The sequence below is a fragment of the Nipponia nippon genome, unplaced genomic scaffold, assembly GCF_047370975.1.
Source record: "Nipponia nippon isolate SJK-2023a ecotype South Korea unplaced genomic scaffold, ASM4737097v1 scaffold_11, whole genome shotgun sequence".
Lineage (NCBI taxonomy): Eukaryota > Metazoa > Chordata > Aves > Pelecaniformes > Threskiornithidae > Nipponia > Nipponia nippon.
In genome coordinates, this window is record NW_028262302.1 from 22195942 (window position 1) to 22213940 (window position 17999).

Here is a 17999-nt window from a genome sequence, read left to right on the forward strand (position 1 = left end):
TCCTGCGTGGTTGGGGTGGGGCTCTGGTGGGCAAGTCATGGCATGAAGAGAGGGTGGTAGGTTTCTGCTAGGCTGTGTGACAGAAGGTCTCGGCCTAGCAGAGACCAAACCCTACGTTTGGGTGCCTCTGTTCATTGACAAGCTTGTGAACAGGTTTTTTTTTTTTTACTATTTTTTCTTTTCCTTCCCCTCTCCCTTAAGTGGTTTACCCATCCTCAGTTATGAAATGTATTGCTTGGCAATTCCAATTTATTCATGGTGAGAAACGCTTCCTCCTTTGAACTTTCAAAGGCCGCCTACATAATGGGAGCACAGTTTATCTTCCACACACTCTAGGCAGAAAGGAGAGTAATACTTCAGCCTCTTTTGATCCTCAGTGTGAAGGGAGGCAGCATGGTTAATTTTGAAACACGAAGAAGATCTCTTGAAAAGGGCCTGTGGGCTGTGTCTGTAAAGCAAAATTTTTGCCTGTGGACTGTCAATGTATGAGCTTATATATCTCTGGAACTATTCTAGGAAAAAAACATCTCAAGTAGTGGCCATTGGGTCAGTGTAGCTTTAGAAACAGCAGCATAAAATCAGCCTTCTTTTCTTCTTTGAATTATTTAATTCCCCTTCCTCTCCTGACTTCCCTTATGCTAACGACTCCTTTCTGTCATGTCTCTATTAAAGTAGGGAATGCAAAATTGCAGGGCTGTTTGAGGGCTGCTTTACACAGAGCAGCATGTGGTTTTAAAACCACAAGCTGAGTGAGCAGCAGCTGGCGGTAGAAGCCCGGCTACGGCTCTGTAGCTGGAGCCAGGGTTTAAGACGTGGCTGGTAAAGCATGTGCTGATGGCTGTTATGGGTAGAGGCAGAAGCAGCTAACAAAGCTGGAGCTTAACCTCAGCCCCTGACCTATCCTTGTGTCTCTATCACCTTTAGATGAAAGAACAAAAGCTGCTTTATTTGCTTCTCTTAAACTATTATAAAAACATAATAATAATAACAACTATACCACAGGTAAATTGAAGTGTATTCTTTTTACTTGTTGCATAAACAGCAGCAGCCCAAGGCACTGCCAAAACACAATCTTGTTTTGTGGGAGACAAAATGAGAAGCAGTGGATCAGCTCCTTTGAGTACCGGTTGTTGCAACGAAGCCCTGATCTTTCAGCGAGTGCTCTTTGAGCAGAGAAAATGATGAAAGTCTGGCTCTTCTAGGGGAGGCTTCTCCCTGAGAAAAACCCTCTGTCCTGCAGTGACTCTGGAATCCACTTGGTTTACTTTAAGCTTTTGAAAGCAAGAGTTTACTACTTCTTCATGTATGTGTAAGGAGATGGTTTTACCGTTTTCCATAAATTTGTAACGCTTCAAGAATTTCCTGTTGTGGGATGTGTGTCACTTAGAGTGGGAGTGGTGAATAGTTAGAAAAAATGCCTGGCCTCACAACATCCAAGTACACGGTGGGGCAAGAAAGGGCAGAGCTAGTCTTCCCAGTTAGGAAAATCTGATTTTCACCTGAATTGCAGGTGAGCTGCAGACAATTTTGTGGTTGGCGTTTTGCAGTCTGTCCTGCCAAAAATCTTCCGCTTCCTGTGAATAATGAGGCTAGAGAGGGAGAAAAGCCGGTATTTGGGAAACGCAGCTATGAAAGACAATGAAGGGAGGTGGAGTCAGCATCTTGCAGCACAATGTAAAAAGGAAAAAAGGGGGGGAAAAAAGAAAGGCCTGAACATACTCATTATTAGGTATAATTTGCTGTTATAACTGCAGTGTAACAGGTACATGATCTCATCTGACCTTGCTGTTGTTCCCTTTTTGGCATGTGATTGACTTCTGTGAGCCTGGTAAATTGATATTTTCTGTGTAAAAGTATTTGCTTTTCCTCTTCCTAGAGACCAATACTTACCGCACCCCTCTTTATGGGCAGCCCTCCTGGTGGGGGGAAGATGATGCAAATAACAAGGAGGACAGAAGGCAAGAGGAACATTATTCAGGTAATGGAGGTGATTTGGGGTGGGAGAAGATGGGGGGGACAAAATTTCTGCACATTTTGGTCTTTAATTACTACTTTTTTTTGTACTCTTATTTGCACATTCCTATGCGTAGATTGCTGCCAATCGAACCAGAATAAGGGAGAACTAAAATGTTTCCCCTAAAATATTTGAATGTTAGAAATGGCAGTTGTGGAATAATTCAATATGTATGAGAAAGGCCTCGCTAAGCTTGTTTAAGGTCTAGTTAAACAGCAGTGCTGTATCTGTGATCGTACACAGCCCACCTGAATAAACCATCCACTGTGTCTCCTGGGAGTTTCCTATCTAAGAGGCACTTTAAGAGCTGATGCCTTGACTGGATTTGATTGGTGTGGAAGCAATCTGTTTCTCACCTCATCATCCTTGGAAGCCATTTAGTCTTACCACTCCTGTTGTTGTGACTGTGTATGCATGGAAGATGCATCTTTTTTCACTGGTGCAGTAAACCTGTTGTTTCTATCAAGCATATGCTTTACTGCACAAAGAAGTTTCTTATTTCAGTGCACGTGCAGCGTTATCTCTTCTCTAGCAGAGAGGTGCTGTGATTAGCAGCCCTCCTAAGAGGCTGAAATAAATGAAGTGACCCTTAGCGAAGAAGTTTGGGCACTACTGAAAAAATGTGGTTTTATCCCTGGTGATGTTATAGAATTAGGTGTTGATCCAGCAAAAACATACCTGTCATTAGCTTTGCACACTCAAGCTTTTCCTTCAAACTGTAGAAAGTTGAGTAGGTGTGCATGTTAGTGAATTCAGCAAAGTGAAACAGGGTATCTTCCTTTCACATCAGCCCAGGCATACAGACACCTTCAAATGCCACCAATCACATAGGTTCTGCCAAAACATACAACGGTGCATGTGTGTGTGCTCAGCTCTCTCTTTGGGGAGCAATGGAAGAAAGGACAAAGTAAATACAACAAATGTTGGTCAGACTGCAGCTGGGCTGTAAGCACCGATTTCAGTAATGAGGCCAGAGTACAAAGCTATCTAAAACAGAACTTGTATTTTTTCTTTAATTCATTTCAGCTAATGTTTGTGAATTTAAGGTTGTTTTGCCTTTTTTCCCCCCCCCCTTTTGTAGAAAGATCAAAAGAGATAACCCAACATGAAGAGGAACTGAATGGTAATATTTCTGCTTATAGAGATGCCCAAGAACAGTCTGTGTTTGCCTTCCGGAGAGAGCCAAGTTACTTTGAGATTCCAACTAAAGAATTTCAGCAGCCATCAAAATCTCCAGAAACACAGGTCCATGAGATCCCAACAAAGGATGTTGATGCTATAGTAGCCCCCGTTGTACAGAGTCATGCCTCTTTCACCATTGAATTTGATGATGGTACCCCCGGTAAAATAAAGATAAAAGACCACGTAACTAAATTTTCACTCAGACAGAGAAGACCATATAGTAAGGAAACAGCTCATACAGAAGTGATGTCAGCGGAGAGCAAAGTGGCTGACTGGCTTGTCCAGAATGACCCAAGCTTGATGAGACGGCAGTCTCCAGGAGATGATGTGTACAGTACAAAGAGTGACCTGCCGGTTCATGTGAGGACGCTTAAAGGTGAGTGTATGTCTTGTCATGTGGACACAGTTCTCTGTTGGCCGTGCAAATGCAGCATAATAAAGGGGGAAAACCCTTCTCCTGTCAAGGAGAACTGGACTTAATTATCTCTGCTGCAGATTTGCAAGATGAAGAATATTTCTTCAGTGGCTGTTAATGGTTTTGAATCTGGCCAGCAGGCTCTTCACCTGGCCCTGAAGTCATGTGTGATGCTGGCCTGGGGACATTCTAATCCAGTCCCTCTACATCTATAATGCCAGCTCAGCAGTAACAGTGATTGAAAAAAGGATTTTGACTTTTAAATTTCCATGTGGTCAGGCAAGCTGGTAAACACAGGTATTTCAGTGTGTTTTCTTCTCTTGGCTTCTCCTAGCTGGAGGAATGACTTTTCTTTTTAGCTGTAGTCCAGAAGAGGCTAAGTGTGATCATCCTGATGGCTGTAATGGCCAGAGCCACTTGGTCGAATGACCAAAGGTCCTCACATGGAGACTGGTGATAGAGTTGAGATATGCATGATCACCCATGGAGGAAATTGTTGTGCTCGTAGAAGGTTTCTTCTCTTAAACTAAAGCTGCTCTGAAATCCTGCTCTGTTCAAAAACTTCAGGTTTTGTGGACCTCTGTCCTGTTAAGTGTGTCACTGTGGGGAATTCTTTGGGGATTTTTCAAAGGTCTGAAGTGTAGTTTGTAGCCCAGTTCTTAGTGCAGCTGGTGGTACTCGCATGATCCTCATGTGACTTTGTATTTAGCAAGATTTGGGCTTGCTTAGATGTCTCTCTTGGGCCATGCACTGAACAGCTAAGAGGAGACCACTGGTTCCTGCATTCTCGCTGCCTTGCAGGCCTCTGCAAAAGCTATCGTTTTGAACTGCAGCTTTCACTGATGAAGTCATATTGAAGGTTACCAGACCTACTTGTGCTTGATGTCCTTCTTAAACAAGAGGAACACCTTGTTTTCCCTTAAAGCAGTATTTGCTTGGTCCTTGTTGGAAAAAACCTCCTTGTAATATGAAGAGTTTTACCTATTACAGCTCCAACTTGCTGTTTTCTGTACAGTTTTTTGAGAAGCCCCTACAGTCAAGGTCTCACATATCCAGCCCTGGGATTTGGCATGGCATGGAAATTGAACTGTTTTGTTGTCATTGCTTGTTTCTAGTTCTTCCAATAAGGGACAGTGTTGAGGTGCCCTGCCTGATTATGTAGGGTCTTATTTTCAGTCTGCTGTGACTGTGTGATAGAGGATTTTGGGGCTTGGGTTAGGCGGTTTTTTTTTGTTATTGTGATACTGGATTTTGTTGACTTGCTGGAGAACGTTGTCAGGGATAGAACTGTGCTTCAGTCGTTTTGGTCTTTCCTCTTGGAGAAAACTAGAGAGTTAGGCAGCTGCTACTCATCCTAGGATTTTCCTGAGCGATGCACAGGAATACTAGACTGACTGCACCTGCCTCTTTACAGTCCATAAAGCATGGAAAGAAACTGAGGTAATTTAATGCATAATTTGCATATCAAGAAATCAACTCTTCGGACATTTGATTAAAACATACAGTGTTGGTGGCCTGAGGAGTTTATCCACCTCTGCTTTGGCAGAGGACAAGGTGTCATTTATCTGCGATAGCTGTGTAACATGTTCTTCTGGCAGGGCTAATTTTGAAGATGTCTTGGAGGCTACCGCTGGCTGCCTACCAGGTTTGGGTCTTCAAGATCAGAGACGCCCACTGTCGCGGTTCAATAGTAACATCTGTTCACTGTCAGGAACAATGTGGTGAATGTAAAGCCTGGTATCAGGACTAGAGAGTTTAGGTCTTAGCAGCTTGAGGGGATGTGCATGGTGTTCTCCTGGGGCATCCATGGGCACGGTGGGTGTTTTTCCTTGTGTCCTCACCATTTTGCATTCAGCAGAGTTCTTTAGCCAAGACCCTTTAATTTAAGAACTTTCCCTTCCAAGGACGAAGCTTATCAGCCCTCAGGGCACAATGCAAAGTTTGCTGGCTTCCTTCATAAGGGTGTTAGGAAACTCTTCAGAGGACTGACTCCTGGGTTGAATGGATCTTGTATTAAATTCTAATCTTTCACAGCTAACTCGGGATAATAAATGGTCTTCACCCATGTGTCTGGAGAACTTGCAAAGTAGGTTTGAGCAGTTTTCCTTTCAAACACGTGGTATTTTAGCCAGTATATCTTGCTGCATATTACAGTCTAGAGCGCAGAGACCTCTTTCCCCGTTCTCCCGATGACAGGTTCCTGGTCGTTGACTGAATCGTGTTGTGTGCCTTCACACCCGTTTCCTTCTCCAAAAAAAGGTTTGTTTTTTGTTTTACTTTTAACTTTTTGTTTAACTTACTTTCTGAGAGTCCTGAACTAAGGTGCTGAGGGGCAGGCATCACTGATATATAGAGAAGGTTGTAAAGATGGTTGTTGCTAACATAAGTGAAAATAATTATAAACTTACTTTAAGCTTAATGAGCTCTTAAGTAATGATTTAACCTTCTTGGCTGGTGATAGGATGGTGTAACTCTTGGGGGTGTCATGGTGTGATTCCTGCAAATTCACTTTTCTGTAAACCTCTGGTTTATTTCCCCCTTGTAAAGGGGGGTAACGTGGGTGCTCAGAGGTGCATGCACTCGTAACACACTGATCTGGTCTCTCAACGTGGGGATTTGGTTTCAAGGGATGCAGTGTGCAGGGTTTATTTACTGATCCTGCAGAGAGATTTGTGCTCTGTAACAGAGAGAACATAATGAGGTGATCTTGGACTACAGTAATTGGGCAGAACGGCAAAATAATGTCATCATATTTATTTAAATGGAAAAAAAAAAGAAACAAACAAAACATTAGGTATCTAAAACAATCAGCATTACAAAATCAGAAACCCTTGGGGTTGAAATGATCTCTTGAATTGTTTTTTAATAACTTGATAGCCAGCCAGTTGTGAAAAGTGGGGTCAGGAGACAACTGCCTTCTCTTTTATTTCCTCTGATGGGATGCAATCCCTGTACCCCAGCACATGTCTTTGGAGTTGTTTAATCCTATAGGACTTTTTCTTTTAACTGAAATGATAAATTTCAACTAGGAGGTAATGACAGGACCACAGCAATGGAGAATAATGAAAGTCAAATCTACATACCTTGTTTCCAGGCAATAGGCACGAGGACGGGACACAGAGCGACTCCGAAGACCCCGTGGCGCCCAAGGCAGAGAAGGAGACGACGACGGGCAGTGAACGTGCAACGGAGCAAACCAGGCTGCAGCGCCAGATGAGGCGTGATCCCCACGAGATGCTGCACAACAAGCAGGCCTTCGTCATCGAGTTCTTCGAGGACACGCCGCGGAAGAAGCGGTCACAGTCCTTCACGCACAGCGCTCACTCTTCCCAGAGTGACACCGATCCAGGGCTGAAGAGCAAGGTCGAAAAGCGCAAGAATGTGTTGCCGGCAGAGAAGCTGGGAAATGCAGTGCCACCATCCCACCTTGGGGCCCAGGCAGGCAAACCCAGTAACAGCTCCTCTGGGACCCAAAGAAGTAGCTCCTTCAAGAGGGAGAAAACGGAGGATCGGATTAACTCTTCGTCCTCCTCTGCTTCCAGAGCATCAACCAAAACTTATGGGAGCGTTGGGAGGAAGTCTAAACTGGCTCAGGATTTTATGGCTGAGTACTTGCGGGAGACTGCTCAGTCTGGGAAGCCAAGTGCTGAGAAACCAGCACCTCTGCCCATGCCGGTGGCTCCACACGTTGTTATATCGTCAGAACCAGAGTCTGCCTCTGCTCCACCTCCGGAGGTAAAGTCTGCCCAGGGCAGGAGGAATGATGAGGAAGACAGCGTAAGCGAGACGGGCACATACACCATTGAGACAGAGTCACAGGATAAAGAGGTGGAGGAAGCTCGAAAAATGATAGATCAGGTAAATGCTGCTTTTCTGTGCTTGGCCGGTGAGCTGAGGGCTGAAGGTTTGAGCTTCTGCATCTTGTGCTGGAGGGTGTAACTTCGTTAGCTGTTGCTGTGAAGGACTGCTCCCTTTTGAATTGGGTGCAGCGGGGGTTTATGGTTAGGGGTGGGAAGTCATCCTGGGTGATCTCTGTTAAGTATAGGCCCCAACAAACTGTGAGGCTGTTTTTTAAAAAAACCCAACAAAACAACAAAATTACAAACAAACAAAAATCCCACAGAGTGCAAGAAGGCAAGGTAAGCCCACAGCAAAGAGCTGCCTTGCTTCCAAAATGGGATTTGGATGCAAAAATGGAAGAGTGGGCTTGCCATCTGTTTAGAGGAAAGGCAACAATAGAATAAAGATCAGGCTGATCCTGCCAAGAGCTGTAGCTCAGAGCAGCTCTGCTCTCCAGGACTGCTCCCAAGCCTCTGCCTTGGCGTTCCATCACCTCCTGCCCGCTGTTAGGAAGCCCATCACTGATGCAGCATCCCGTGGTAGGCCAAAGGAAATGCAGGCCAAGGGTTGGTGCTTGTGTTGGTTCTTCACAAGCCTTAGAGGTAGGTGGTTCTGTATTTGGCTGTGCCTGGTTAGAAAGGGAGTGCTTGCTGGCAGGGCAAGTGGCAGCTAGTTGAGATAGCGGAGGGTGTGGTCTAGGGCAGAGGCAATCCTAGATGAATCTATACTTGTTTGGATTTTGCAAAGTGAGTGATAGCCTAAAAACAAAACCCCACAGATGAGGGAGAGGCTTAAAAACCCCACCCAACTAAGGAACCACAGGGCAAACCAAAGTTTGGCTGATTTTCACATTTAACTTTCATCTGTGGTCTATTATGAAAACAAAACTGGCAGGTTGCTATGAAGATTTAGTGAAGTGTAGGCAGGAGGATGGTGAGGTTTAAAGGAAGCCTTAACTGAACTTGGCTTTAGAGCTTTGTATACAGTGAGCCTGGATCTAGCTTCTCTTGTTTGTTTATTTGTTATACTTGTTCCTTACATCTTGTTTGAAATGTGATCGGAAGCTTTCAGGGCAGGGTGTTTAAGCCACAGCAAGGCCCTAGTCCTGACATGAGATGGTTAATTGTTCTGGTGGGGAAATACGAGGAGAAATGCCACACAAATACAATTATTTCTGGGGAGTAGTCTTGGCAGCCATGTGACTCGGGCAGGCAAGCTGGCCAAGTTGTGCTCCTGACTCTGCTGTAGACTTGGTGCAGTGCAGACCTGCCACTTGGGAAACAGCTAGCAACTGCACCTCAGTGTTTCTGTCCAGGAAGAAAGATGATATGAATTCTGGACTTGCTGAGGTTTTGAGGTGACTCTGCCTTTTATTCCCCCACCATCGTGCACACACTTTTTTTTGATAGAAGTGAGAGTGGAGAACTTCATGGCTATCTCTGCCCAACCTAGGTACCATCCATGGTGGCATCTTCCTCTGAACTACTTCTAGTCAGGGAAGAGAAGCAAGCCTTTTGGAGGCATGGAGCTTGATCACCCCCCCTAGGAAAGCCTGTTTATCTCCAGAGGGAATCTGGCCAGCCAGCTCAAGCACTCACTCGTCTCTGAGGTGCATCCTTTCCCAGGTCCTCACGTGGCAGTGCAAGGCTGCTTTGCTCAGCCCGCTCGCTGCTGCAGTCTAGGAGAGACCCTGGAGATGGACCTTTCCCAGCTTTTTCTAGTTCTTCGTGAATTAGTTAGTAAATAGCTATCCTGACACTCATCCTAAATTTCTCAGGGCTGAAAAGGGACTCCTTTTCCGTGAAAGTTACTACTGTTAAAGGCAACACACCGAAATAATGAGGGTGAGAGAAAAGGTGGGCGTGAGTGGGATTCTATGAATAAGTGTATTTAAAGCTGCTACTGTGGAGTAGAGAAGAAAATTATTTACTTAGTTTGTATGGAAGCGTTGGCAAGTGTTTCTGGCCCTTTGGGATCATAGTTTGTGTGTGACTAATGCTTCGTGGATTTGGATTTTGGGGTAATATTTTCCTGTTTTCTTGGTTTTTAATCTTTCCCATGCAAACTCCTTTTCAGGTTTTTGGTGTTCTTGAGTCACCTGAATTTTCCAGAATCTCTTCAGCCTTTAGACCAATAATTAAAGGTGAAAAAGATGACTCCGGTTCTCATCAGCATCTAATCAGTGAAAATGGCACTAGTCAGAAGTCAACCTTGCTCCAGGCATTTGCCTCGAAAGCTGTGAGTGGGTCTCAGGCTGATGCGCAGGTACGGGCAGTCCAGGTGGATTTGCTGGGATGGTGGAGGCGTAGATGGACTTTCTGTCTGGATGGAAATGTGATGCGTAGATTTATTTCCATTTTGAGGAGACTGAGTGATATGTGTACAAGAGGAGAGATTTTGTGTCTAGGATTTGGTTTACAAACCTTCTTTCTGACTCTCTTCCCCACCTTGTTGTAGATGTCTGCAGCATCTCAAGGGAGTCAGAAGTGGGTGTCTAGGTGGGCAAGCCTTGCGGACAGTTACTCTGACTCTGGATCTGTCTCTGGGCAGGGTAGTGGAGGTGCAGGTAAGTCTCATCCTCACATTACTTTTTGAAAGTGGCTGTATTTAAGCCAGGATGATATGAAAAGCAGGATTTAAGGGCTTCTGTGCGTCTGGCTGTGGCTTGTTTTCTGGTTTAGCTAATGTATTTGGGGATGGGAAGGACAAAATGAATCGTTCCCAGTGGAGTAAAGATGGAGAGAGCCGCTGGTTTGCATTTCAGAGTCATCCAAGAAATTCGTAAATGTTATGTTTGACATGACTAAAGGGCACCTGGGAAGGAGAAAGATCATAAGGGCCTTGGGTGTTAACTAGCCCCAAGTAGTGATTCTTTAGGCTGCCTTATGATACCATATGAAAGCCCTTTGCAAGTTGCCTTGGACTTAATTGCTGACTTGAGCTTTTTTTGTGTGCTTCTCCTGTGTCTGTCTGTGCTGAGAATTTTAGGCTGTTCTGGGGTTTGCTGTCAGGTGGCAGGTTTGAAGCATGGAGATCAGCGTAGAAAACTGGGTATATAGGGGAGAACGGGAGTGGGAGGAGGTCAGGCTCCCATCGTAACTGGGAAGACAGCTTACAGACCCCGTGGTCCTGTTAGTATGTGAGAAAGGGAGAACAGCGCTTTGTTGACTTTTGTAAACGTTTTCAACTTTTTTGGGTGAATATATTTGTCATTATCTTCATGCCATCCGCAGCTATAGATAGATTCAGTAAAGATTAGAAGAAACCTTTGTTTCAGAGGTCATTGCCACTGTTTTCACACTGTGTGAGAACCTGACTCCCAGAGTGTTTGAAATATTACCATAGTCAAATAACCAGTTTTCCAGGTATTTAAAGATGGTATCAGATATGAAGTCCTGGCCAGCAGCATGGGAGAAATAAAAGCACCCTTTCTATGAAGTGTGTCCGTACTGATAAGCCCACCCACCATGCTGTGGTGATGAGCTCTAATTCAGAGCCTCTTCGTTGTTATAGGGTCTTTCTCCCAAGACTTTGCTGTGGGATATGATCATATGAGAACTTGTACTGCAAAAAACACCATCTACTTAGTCAAATGGGCTACGTTGTGTAGAATGACACTTAAAACACTGCATCACTGCAGTGATTTGTCTGATTGCTTTTCGTCTCCTTCCCATGGCCTGATTTATGGTAGATTGATGCCAGCAACGCCGTTACCCTATAAAGTATGTGCTTGTACTGAGAGGTATATTATGGGAGAATGAATCTGAAATCCTGCCTTGAGAGAGGGAAGGTGTTGAGCATTCTGATCCAGCAAAGGAATTAAGTACAATTTTACTTTAAGTGTCTGTATTGATAAACCCGAGGGACCGAGCACCAGCCAGGCCCTATTGGTGTTCTTATTACATAAAAGCTTAGTTCTAAGCACGTGTCTTGCGAGTGCTTTTGTGGACTTGCACTTTGCAAGACCAAGCTCTTCCTAAATAAATAAATAAGTGATATAGTTGTACAACAGTTGATTCTTGTCCACTTAACTGTCTTCAGAAAGCAATGTAGCCCCAAAACCCGGTGAACCAGAAAACGCTGTGCCCTTGAGAACAAGGCGCCTTCTTCCCCAACTCCCACCAAGCGATAAATCAGACAGCCCCACACCCACGGTCCTGGTCTGCCAGGAATCCTACTCTGAGGTTACCAAGAGAACCATCGTGAAGGACCACTGCGTGGAAGCCTATGGCGATTCCAGCAGCCGCCTCTTCATCCAAGAAGACTTAGATCCAGATAGCCTCAGCGATGCCAGCAGATCTGATGATGGCTTCAGCATGGAAAAAGGCAAGAAATATAAAGAGAACAATAAAATGCTAGAGCAGATGGGGGAAGAAACAAAACCAGAGAGCCGGCAGCCAGGAGCCTCCCGGGTCTCGAACGTGAGAGCTGTAAGTGAGCCAGTTTCTACTTCGTTCTACATTGGTGATGACAGCAACGATGTGGGGATTCCCTCAAAGTTCTCTCTGAGTGTGTCCCATGCTCGAGCAGACAAAGACGGCAAGGATCAGGAGTTTTCCTTCAAGTCTGCTGGCGCGCCAGTTCCTGGAAAGCCACCAGTCAAAGATGTTAGCGCTTACATTAATGCAGCAGGAAAAGTGGTTATTTCTCTTCACCAGAGTCTTCCTCAAGATCAGGAAAACGTGGCAGGAAAGGAAACATCATCTTTTGTTAGACAGGAAAGTTTTACCAAAGATAAATCAAGCAGTGGTGTTCCTCAAAATAAACTCCCGCATATTTCAAGTCACCCTCTGCTTAAAGATTTAGAGGCTGTTCGGTCAACCCGTATGGACTTTGGTCAGGAGACTCACCTTCTCCTTAAGGACACTGAAACTGCCTTGGCAGCACTGGAAGCCAAATTACTTGGTCAAAGCCAACAGCTGGAGCCCTCAGAAACTGCTGGTCAGCTGGAGGACTCCTTGTCAGGGGACTCTGATGTGGACACTGCCAGCACAGTCAGCTTGGTGAGCGGCAAGAACGTCCCAACAAGTGCGCCGAAACGCAAAGCGGTTGCGAGCTTGCAGAAGGAGAAATCTTCCTCCACGCCATCCATCCAGGACCAGTGTGGGCAGCCCAGCGCTCGGGACAGGCTGACAGAGAAGCGGAAAACGCAAGCGCCGGAGGCACCAAACCGTGTGGAGACCACCAAACGCTTCCAGATGAAACGGAGTGCTGGGGCTCGAGGGTCACTGGACTTCACAGATGACGAGAGAAGCTCGAGCCTGCCCTACTTGCCAGTCCCTGACGCAGTCGTGTCTGACCATGAGCACTCTGTAACCCGGCCAGTTCCCAGAAGGAAACCTGTTACTCAGGCCACCAAGGAGGACCACAGCAAAACGACCTCGAATGTGCAGAAAATCCAGCAAGTTCTCACCCGCTCCAACAGTTTATCCACCCCACGTCCCACGAGGGCCTCGAAGCTACGTCGTGCCCGGCTGGGAGATGCTTCCGACAATGAATGTGTTGATACTGAGAAAACGACCTCCAACCCTGAAGCCACTGCTCCAGGTCCCAAGCAGTCCACGGAGACGAAGAAGCTCTCCCGGCTAGACATCCTTGCCATGCCAAGGAAACGGGCAGGTTCGTTTACAGTGCCCAGTGACTCTGAGACGGCACAGTCAAGGTCGGGGTTTTCGGGCCGGAGTGTGGAGTCCTATCGGAAGACGGGTGTTTCGGAGGTTAGAGCCGCGGCGAGGAAAACCGCAGCTGCTGCCTCCGCGAAGCAGCCTTTCAGCAGGGCCCGTTCAAGCAGTGTCAAGTATTCCTCCTCGTCCAGTAAGTGCTCGTGCTTTATGTTTCTCCTCTATTGCCCTCTTTCTGATTTATAGGCTGCACATGGTTGCCAGGGATTGGTATCTCAGTAATACAAGTGCTGCATCGGTGAGTACAAAGGTCTGCATTAACGAGCAGTACGGAGGTTGAGATTTCCTGTGGGTTTGGAGACAGCAGAGCATCTCTCATACCCAGTGAGGTATTATTGTGGCGCTGTCTGTGAGGATATTGCAAATGGCTATTTTTCTTCTTTTTTTTCAGTGACTTTGTTTGTTGAACAGCCAGTTGCCATTTGACAGGAGCACGTTAGCCATTTTTCTGTTAAAAAGATAGAATTTAATGCCTTTCCAGTGCTACAAGGAATTCTGTTCTGTTTTTCTTTGACTTCTAAGATTCAGAGTTTGCTCCCAGAGAGCTTATAATGGTGTTGACGACAGCTGATGTCCAAGGTGGCAGGTTTGAAAGCATCTGAAACAGGAGAACAAGAAATAAATGTCCCTGTGTTGTGAAGGCTGTTTCCTTGTTCTTCCTGTAAATGCAAATGTGGAGCTGGACACTACGCATTGCTTGCTCCAAGAGATTCCCTCTACTGTGTATTTTCATTCACTTTTGCCATAGGTGGGGCAGGTGCACTGTCGTGTTTCTCATGAGGCAGAGGTTTGGGGGCTATCTTGCCCTGTAGCTGTGCACTCAACAGACCCTTGCAATATCAACATTTGTCATATTGAAATCAGCCTTTAATTAAGAGCTGAGGACAATGCAGATGACAACTCTAAGATAGTAATTGGTAATCAGAGACTGTCCCTGACACCTTTGGTTTAAGTCCTGGTCTGTGCCCATAGTGCTTGAACTACCATGGATGTGGCAAAGCAGATATGTTTGCTTAGGTTTTTAGGAATGATGGGGGGCAAAGGAACAGGACAAACACCTTTGGCTGGGCTTCTCAGGCCTGTTGAGAGGGATGCTTTTTTCAGCAGAACTGTGTTTTTGTAAAGGGTCTTAGAGTTCTGGATCTGTTCTTTTCCTATATTTTCCTACAGTTGAAATAATTATCCTTCTTGCAGTGTTCATTTTTATTGCATGCTAAAAATGTTATTTGCTGCTTGTTTTGATTTGGATTGTTTTAGTGCATCCAGCTTCCCTTTTATTTTAATGATTTTTTTCTTACACATTTGTATATGCATGTAAATCAGAATGTGAATAAGCTAAGAGTCTGTACAGTCTCTTCTCTTGCCTTTTTTGAGATGATGCTATTATTGACTTCCTGTTAAACACAAATTTAAAGCAAAATAATGTGGTCAGAGTTTTCCAAACAGGAGGCACTCTTTGCACTCCCTCTGCCTTTGGAGCACAGACTTCAAATCATTTGGAGAAAAATGATAAGTGTTGGCCAGTTCTTGGTTTAAATGAATTGGTTTTTGATTTCCAGAGCTCTGTAGCAGCATGCTAACACCTTTCCTTGTGCATAGTTGCAGCAGATGATGCTAATCCTTTCTCTGAATTAGTTGCTCTTAAAATACTAACCTCCTAATTCCTTGATGGGATTGTGGACCTTGCACAAGCTCTAAGTATACTAGTGTACTTCATGCTTCATGGTGCTGTACCAAGTGTGTGATACATGTTCCTGTACTAACGCTATTATACATACAGTGAGTGAACACCTGGCACTCTGTTCCTGAAACAAAAGTGAAGCGTTGATAAACTGAACTGCTTTGCTGTGCCATCAAGACATTTTTTAGCATGATACAATAACCCTTGAAAGCATTGAGTGTCAAGCCTTGGGAGTAAGGAGGCAGATGTGGCTGATTTTTTCAAGTATTTCTTAAACCGTTTATCTAACCACGATAGTTTCCAACTCTCCCAGTGGGGGAAAGTTAATCTCGCTAACAGAGGAACAAAATGAACTATCTGGCCACGAGACCAGAAATGCCAGTAGATTGTCAGGCCATCTAAAGTAATTTTATGTGAAATGCACAGATAACATCACAATAATCCCAATTACCAAGTCTGAAAGCTAAGGGCCTGTCTCCCCTGCTCCTCTGTGCCAAATTTGTTATTTTTGTTTGTATGTTCTATGATGCTGGCTTCATTCACTTGCAGTGGTTCAGCGTTACGATAATCTTGGTAACACAGTGAAGCTTTTAGGTGTTTTAATTTTAAGTAACTCGGCTGGTTCTGTGTTTGGTGGGTCTTCATTCTCCAGGGAAGGACGGAAGGGAATGAAGTGGTATCCATAGAGAGTGTAGGGAGGCAGCGAACACTGGGAGCCCAATTTTCAAATAAGGACATCTCTGCTTCCCATGCGAGGACCTGGGTGTCTACAGATCTGCAGAACTGGTTGGGATAAGTGGGCAGCTTCCACTTGGCTCCAGGGGTTGAAGCCGGTCCTGACTGTTGTGAACGCTCTTTCTCGTAGAGTGTCGTTAATGGTGAATTGCGAGGCAGGAGGCAAACGTGGGGGTGTGGACTTCTGCAAATAACACCGAGCACTATAGTCTGTTCTTCACTCAAAAAACCCTTTCTTTTTGCCTGTACTCACAGCTAATTGGAAAGGTGTCTGCAGGCATGAAAATTGGGCTCTTTTTAGAAAAGGACTTCTGTTGGGACTATGAGGAGTCTGAAATGTGTGCTACTTATACACAGAGCTTCTGTGCATGGACAGCCAAGTCTGTGGTAATAATTTACTACATTGGAGTTGTTAATACAGTCATTTTGCTTTTCCATTGGAATTTCCCGCTCCGAATTTGTAACAGTGAATGGGAGCCGTAAAAGTGCTCAACTTTGAAATAAGCTCTGAGAATGTGCTGTTTAACTTCACATCTGCACAGAAACTCTCCTTTCCTTGTGCTCTTGGGCTAGTGTTGTGTTACCTTTTTGCCCTTTTGTAGTTATTCTTTACTACTTTCCTCGGTCTGAAACCAATTCATTTTTTATAAGCATCAAGGCGGAGACCACAGGGTTCAGATTACACTTCTACTTCGGAAGAAGAATATGGCTCAAATCACAGCTCCCCTAAACACAAACGCTCCCATACTTCAACAGCCACACAAACACCGAGGACACGTGGCTCTGGGCTGAGCAAGCAGAAGCACAACGGTAGAGAAACAGATGACGATGAAGATTTTGATGACCACCCTGACCCCTACAACTTCATGGCGCAAACAGCAGAGATAGCAGAAATAGCCAGGTGAGGTGGGGCTTTATGTATTGACCCACATGTTGAAAATGGATTGAGTTTTCCTTGGTGTTCAAATCAAACCCAGGTGTGGAGGTAGAAAGAGAGGCACTCCCTCCTGTTGTTTGTGTGCCCTCCCTCTCCTTCATATCTGAACATAGGCTTGTTCAGACTTGGAAGGTTTTCATGAAGCTTTACAGCCTGTGCTAGGCCGTGCTGGTTGTACCTTCTCTCTAGAAACTGCCAAGGTGCAGAGCATTGTATCTTGGTTTGTTTCTTGTTCAGGCTGTTCGCGGGTCTCTTCTTGTTGCTCTAAGTCTGTTAAATGATGTAACTGTCTATACCTGCTTATCTCTGCTTTCTGCTGGAAGTCACTCTGTGTGCACGGACTGGTTGGTGTGAACTGTCCTAATTCTCTGCAGAGGAAGTCAAATGGATTAGCAAGACTGAATATGTAAACTGTTGAAGCTGCTTTGCCTGAAGCCGGTGAGGGAGCAGTAAAGCAGTTGCTGCGGGGCAGAAACCTCTCTGCTTGTCACAATTGAATCCAAACAAGAAAATCTGTCTGGGCCCTGTGTATAAATGAGTTGTTGCTTAGCTTGATGTCCCTGGATACGGGACCTGTTGTATACTGGTGGTCTGATGGTTGCCTGGAGGACCTCAGCAGTAAAGCAAATAGATTCTTTTTTTATACAGTGGCATTTGAGGTTTGACATCTCTAATATGCAACTGTGTTATGCCAACTTTCCAGAAATACTGGTCTTCCATTGTACTGGCCATACTTGAAATACTTTCGACTGAGGAAGCCGTCTTCCGTCTGCTTTCGGTCAGCATTTCCACATCACCCGAATCACTTGCCGCACTGATCTCGAAAGGGCTTTTCTTGCGTGAACATTGCTGCTAGAAAGTGCGTCAGCCTTCAAACCAGGCTGCGTTACCTGTGCCGTACGAAGCGTGCGTGTGGGAGACGCTGGCTTCCCTCCTAGCAGCGTTCCGAGTGCGGGAGAGCGCTTCGGGTTGCAGCAGCTATAAATAAATGGTTGCGTCAGACTTGTCTGGCGCTGCACGTTGCAGGGCTCGGTCACAGAGTCTGCTTCGTAATTGCAGTTCTGATTTCCGTTGCTGCTCCCAAATTAACTGGGAGGGGTTTAGAGGAGTCAGAGAGAGTTAAAAGGGAAAATGCCACTTGTTTACAGTAAGTGAATCACATAATGGATGCCTTCGGTGACAGCTCTATCCAAACCAGCACGGGTAGGGGGCACCTTAGGCAGGCAGATCAAACTGCTTTTTATTAGTTCAATTATGTATTTTCTTTCCAAGGAAATGTTTTGATGAACTGACAGTTTTATTACATTGCTTGGCTTTTCGAATTAAAGAAGAAAGTGTCCTTCAGATGAAGTTAGCTATTCATCCACAGATGAAGCTATGGAAGATTATTTTTTTCTCCTAGAAGCTTTTCTTTAGAATTACCACAACAGCTACTTTTGGTCTGAAGGGTATTTTTTAAGCTCTGCTAGCAACAATCCGGACACTTACGAACTGTTGTTGCGATCTGGAGCAAG

At 45.1% G+C, this 17999-nt stretch overlaps 1 protein-coding gene across 5 annotated transcripts in view; it reads left to right on the forward strand.

Moving 5' to 3' along the window:
- CEP170B (centrosomal protein 170B) overlaps positions 1-17999 on the forward strand; it is a 60188-nt gene that overhangs the window by 28145 nt on the left and 14044 nt on the right. For 2 of the 5 annotated variants that reach the window (XM_087747882.1, XM_087747878.1), the window contains 8 exons: positions 1877-1978; positions 3096-3572; positions 5808-5870; positions 6706-7469; positions 9528-9716; positions 9909-10017; positions 11493-13265; positions 16200-16449. In XM_087747882.1, the coding sequence (XP_087604008.1) occupies positions 1877-1978; positions 3096-3572; positions 5808-5870; positions 6706-7469; positions 9528-9716; positions 9909-10017; positions 11493-13265; positions 16200-16449 (3727 nt within the window). The remainder of the gene's footprint in view (positions 1-1876; positions 1979-3095; positions 3573-5807; positions 5871-6705; positions 7470-9527; positions 9717-9908; positions 10018-11492; positions 13266-16199; positions 16450-17999) is intronic. The other 3 variants (XM_087747880.1, XM_087747881.1, XM_087747879.1) reach the window with 2 other exon arrangements.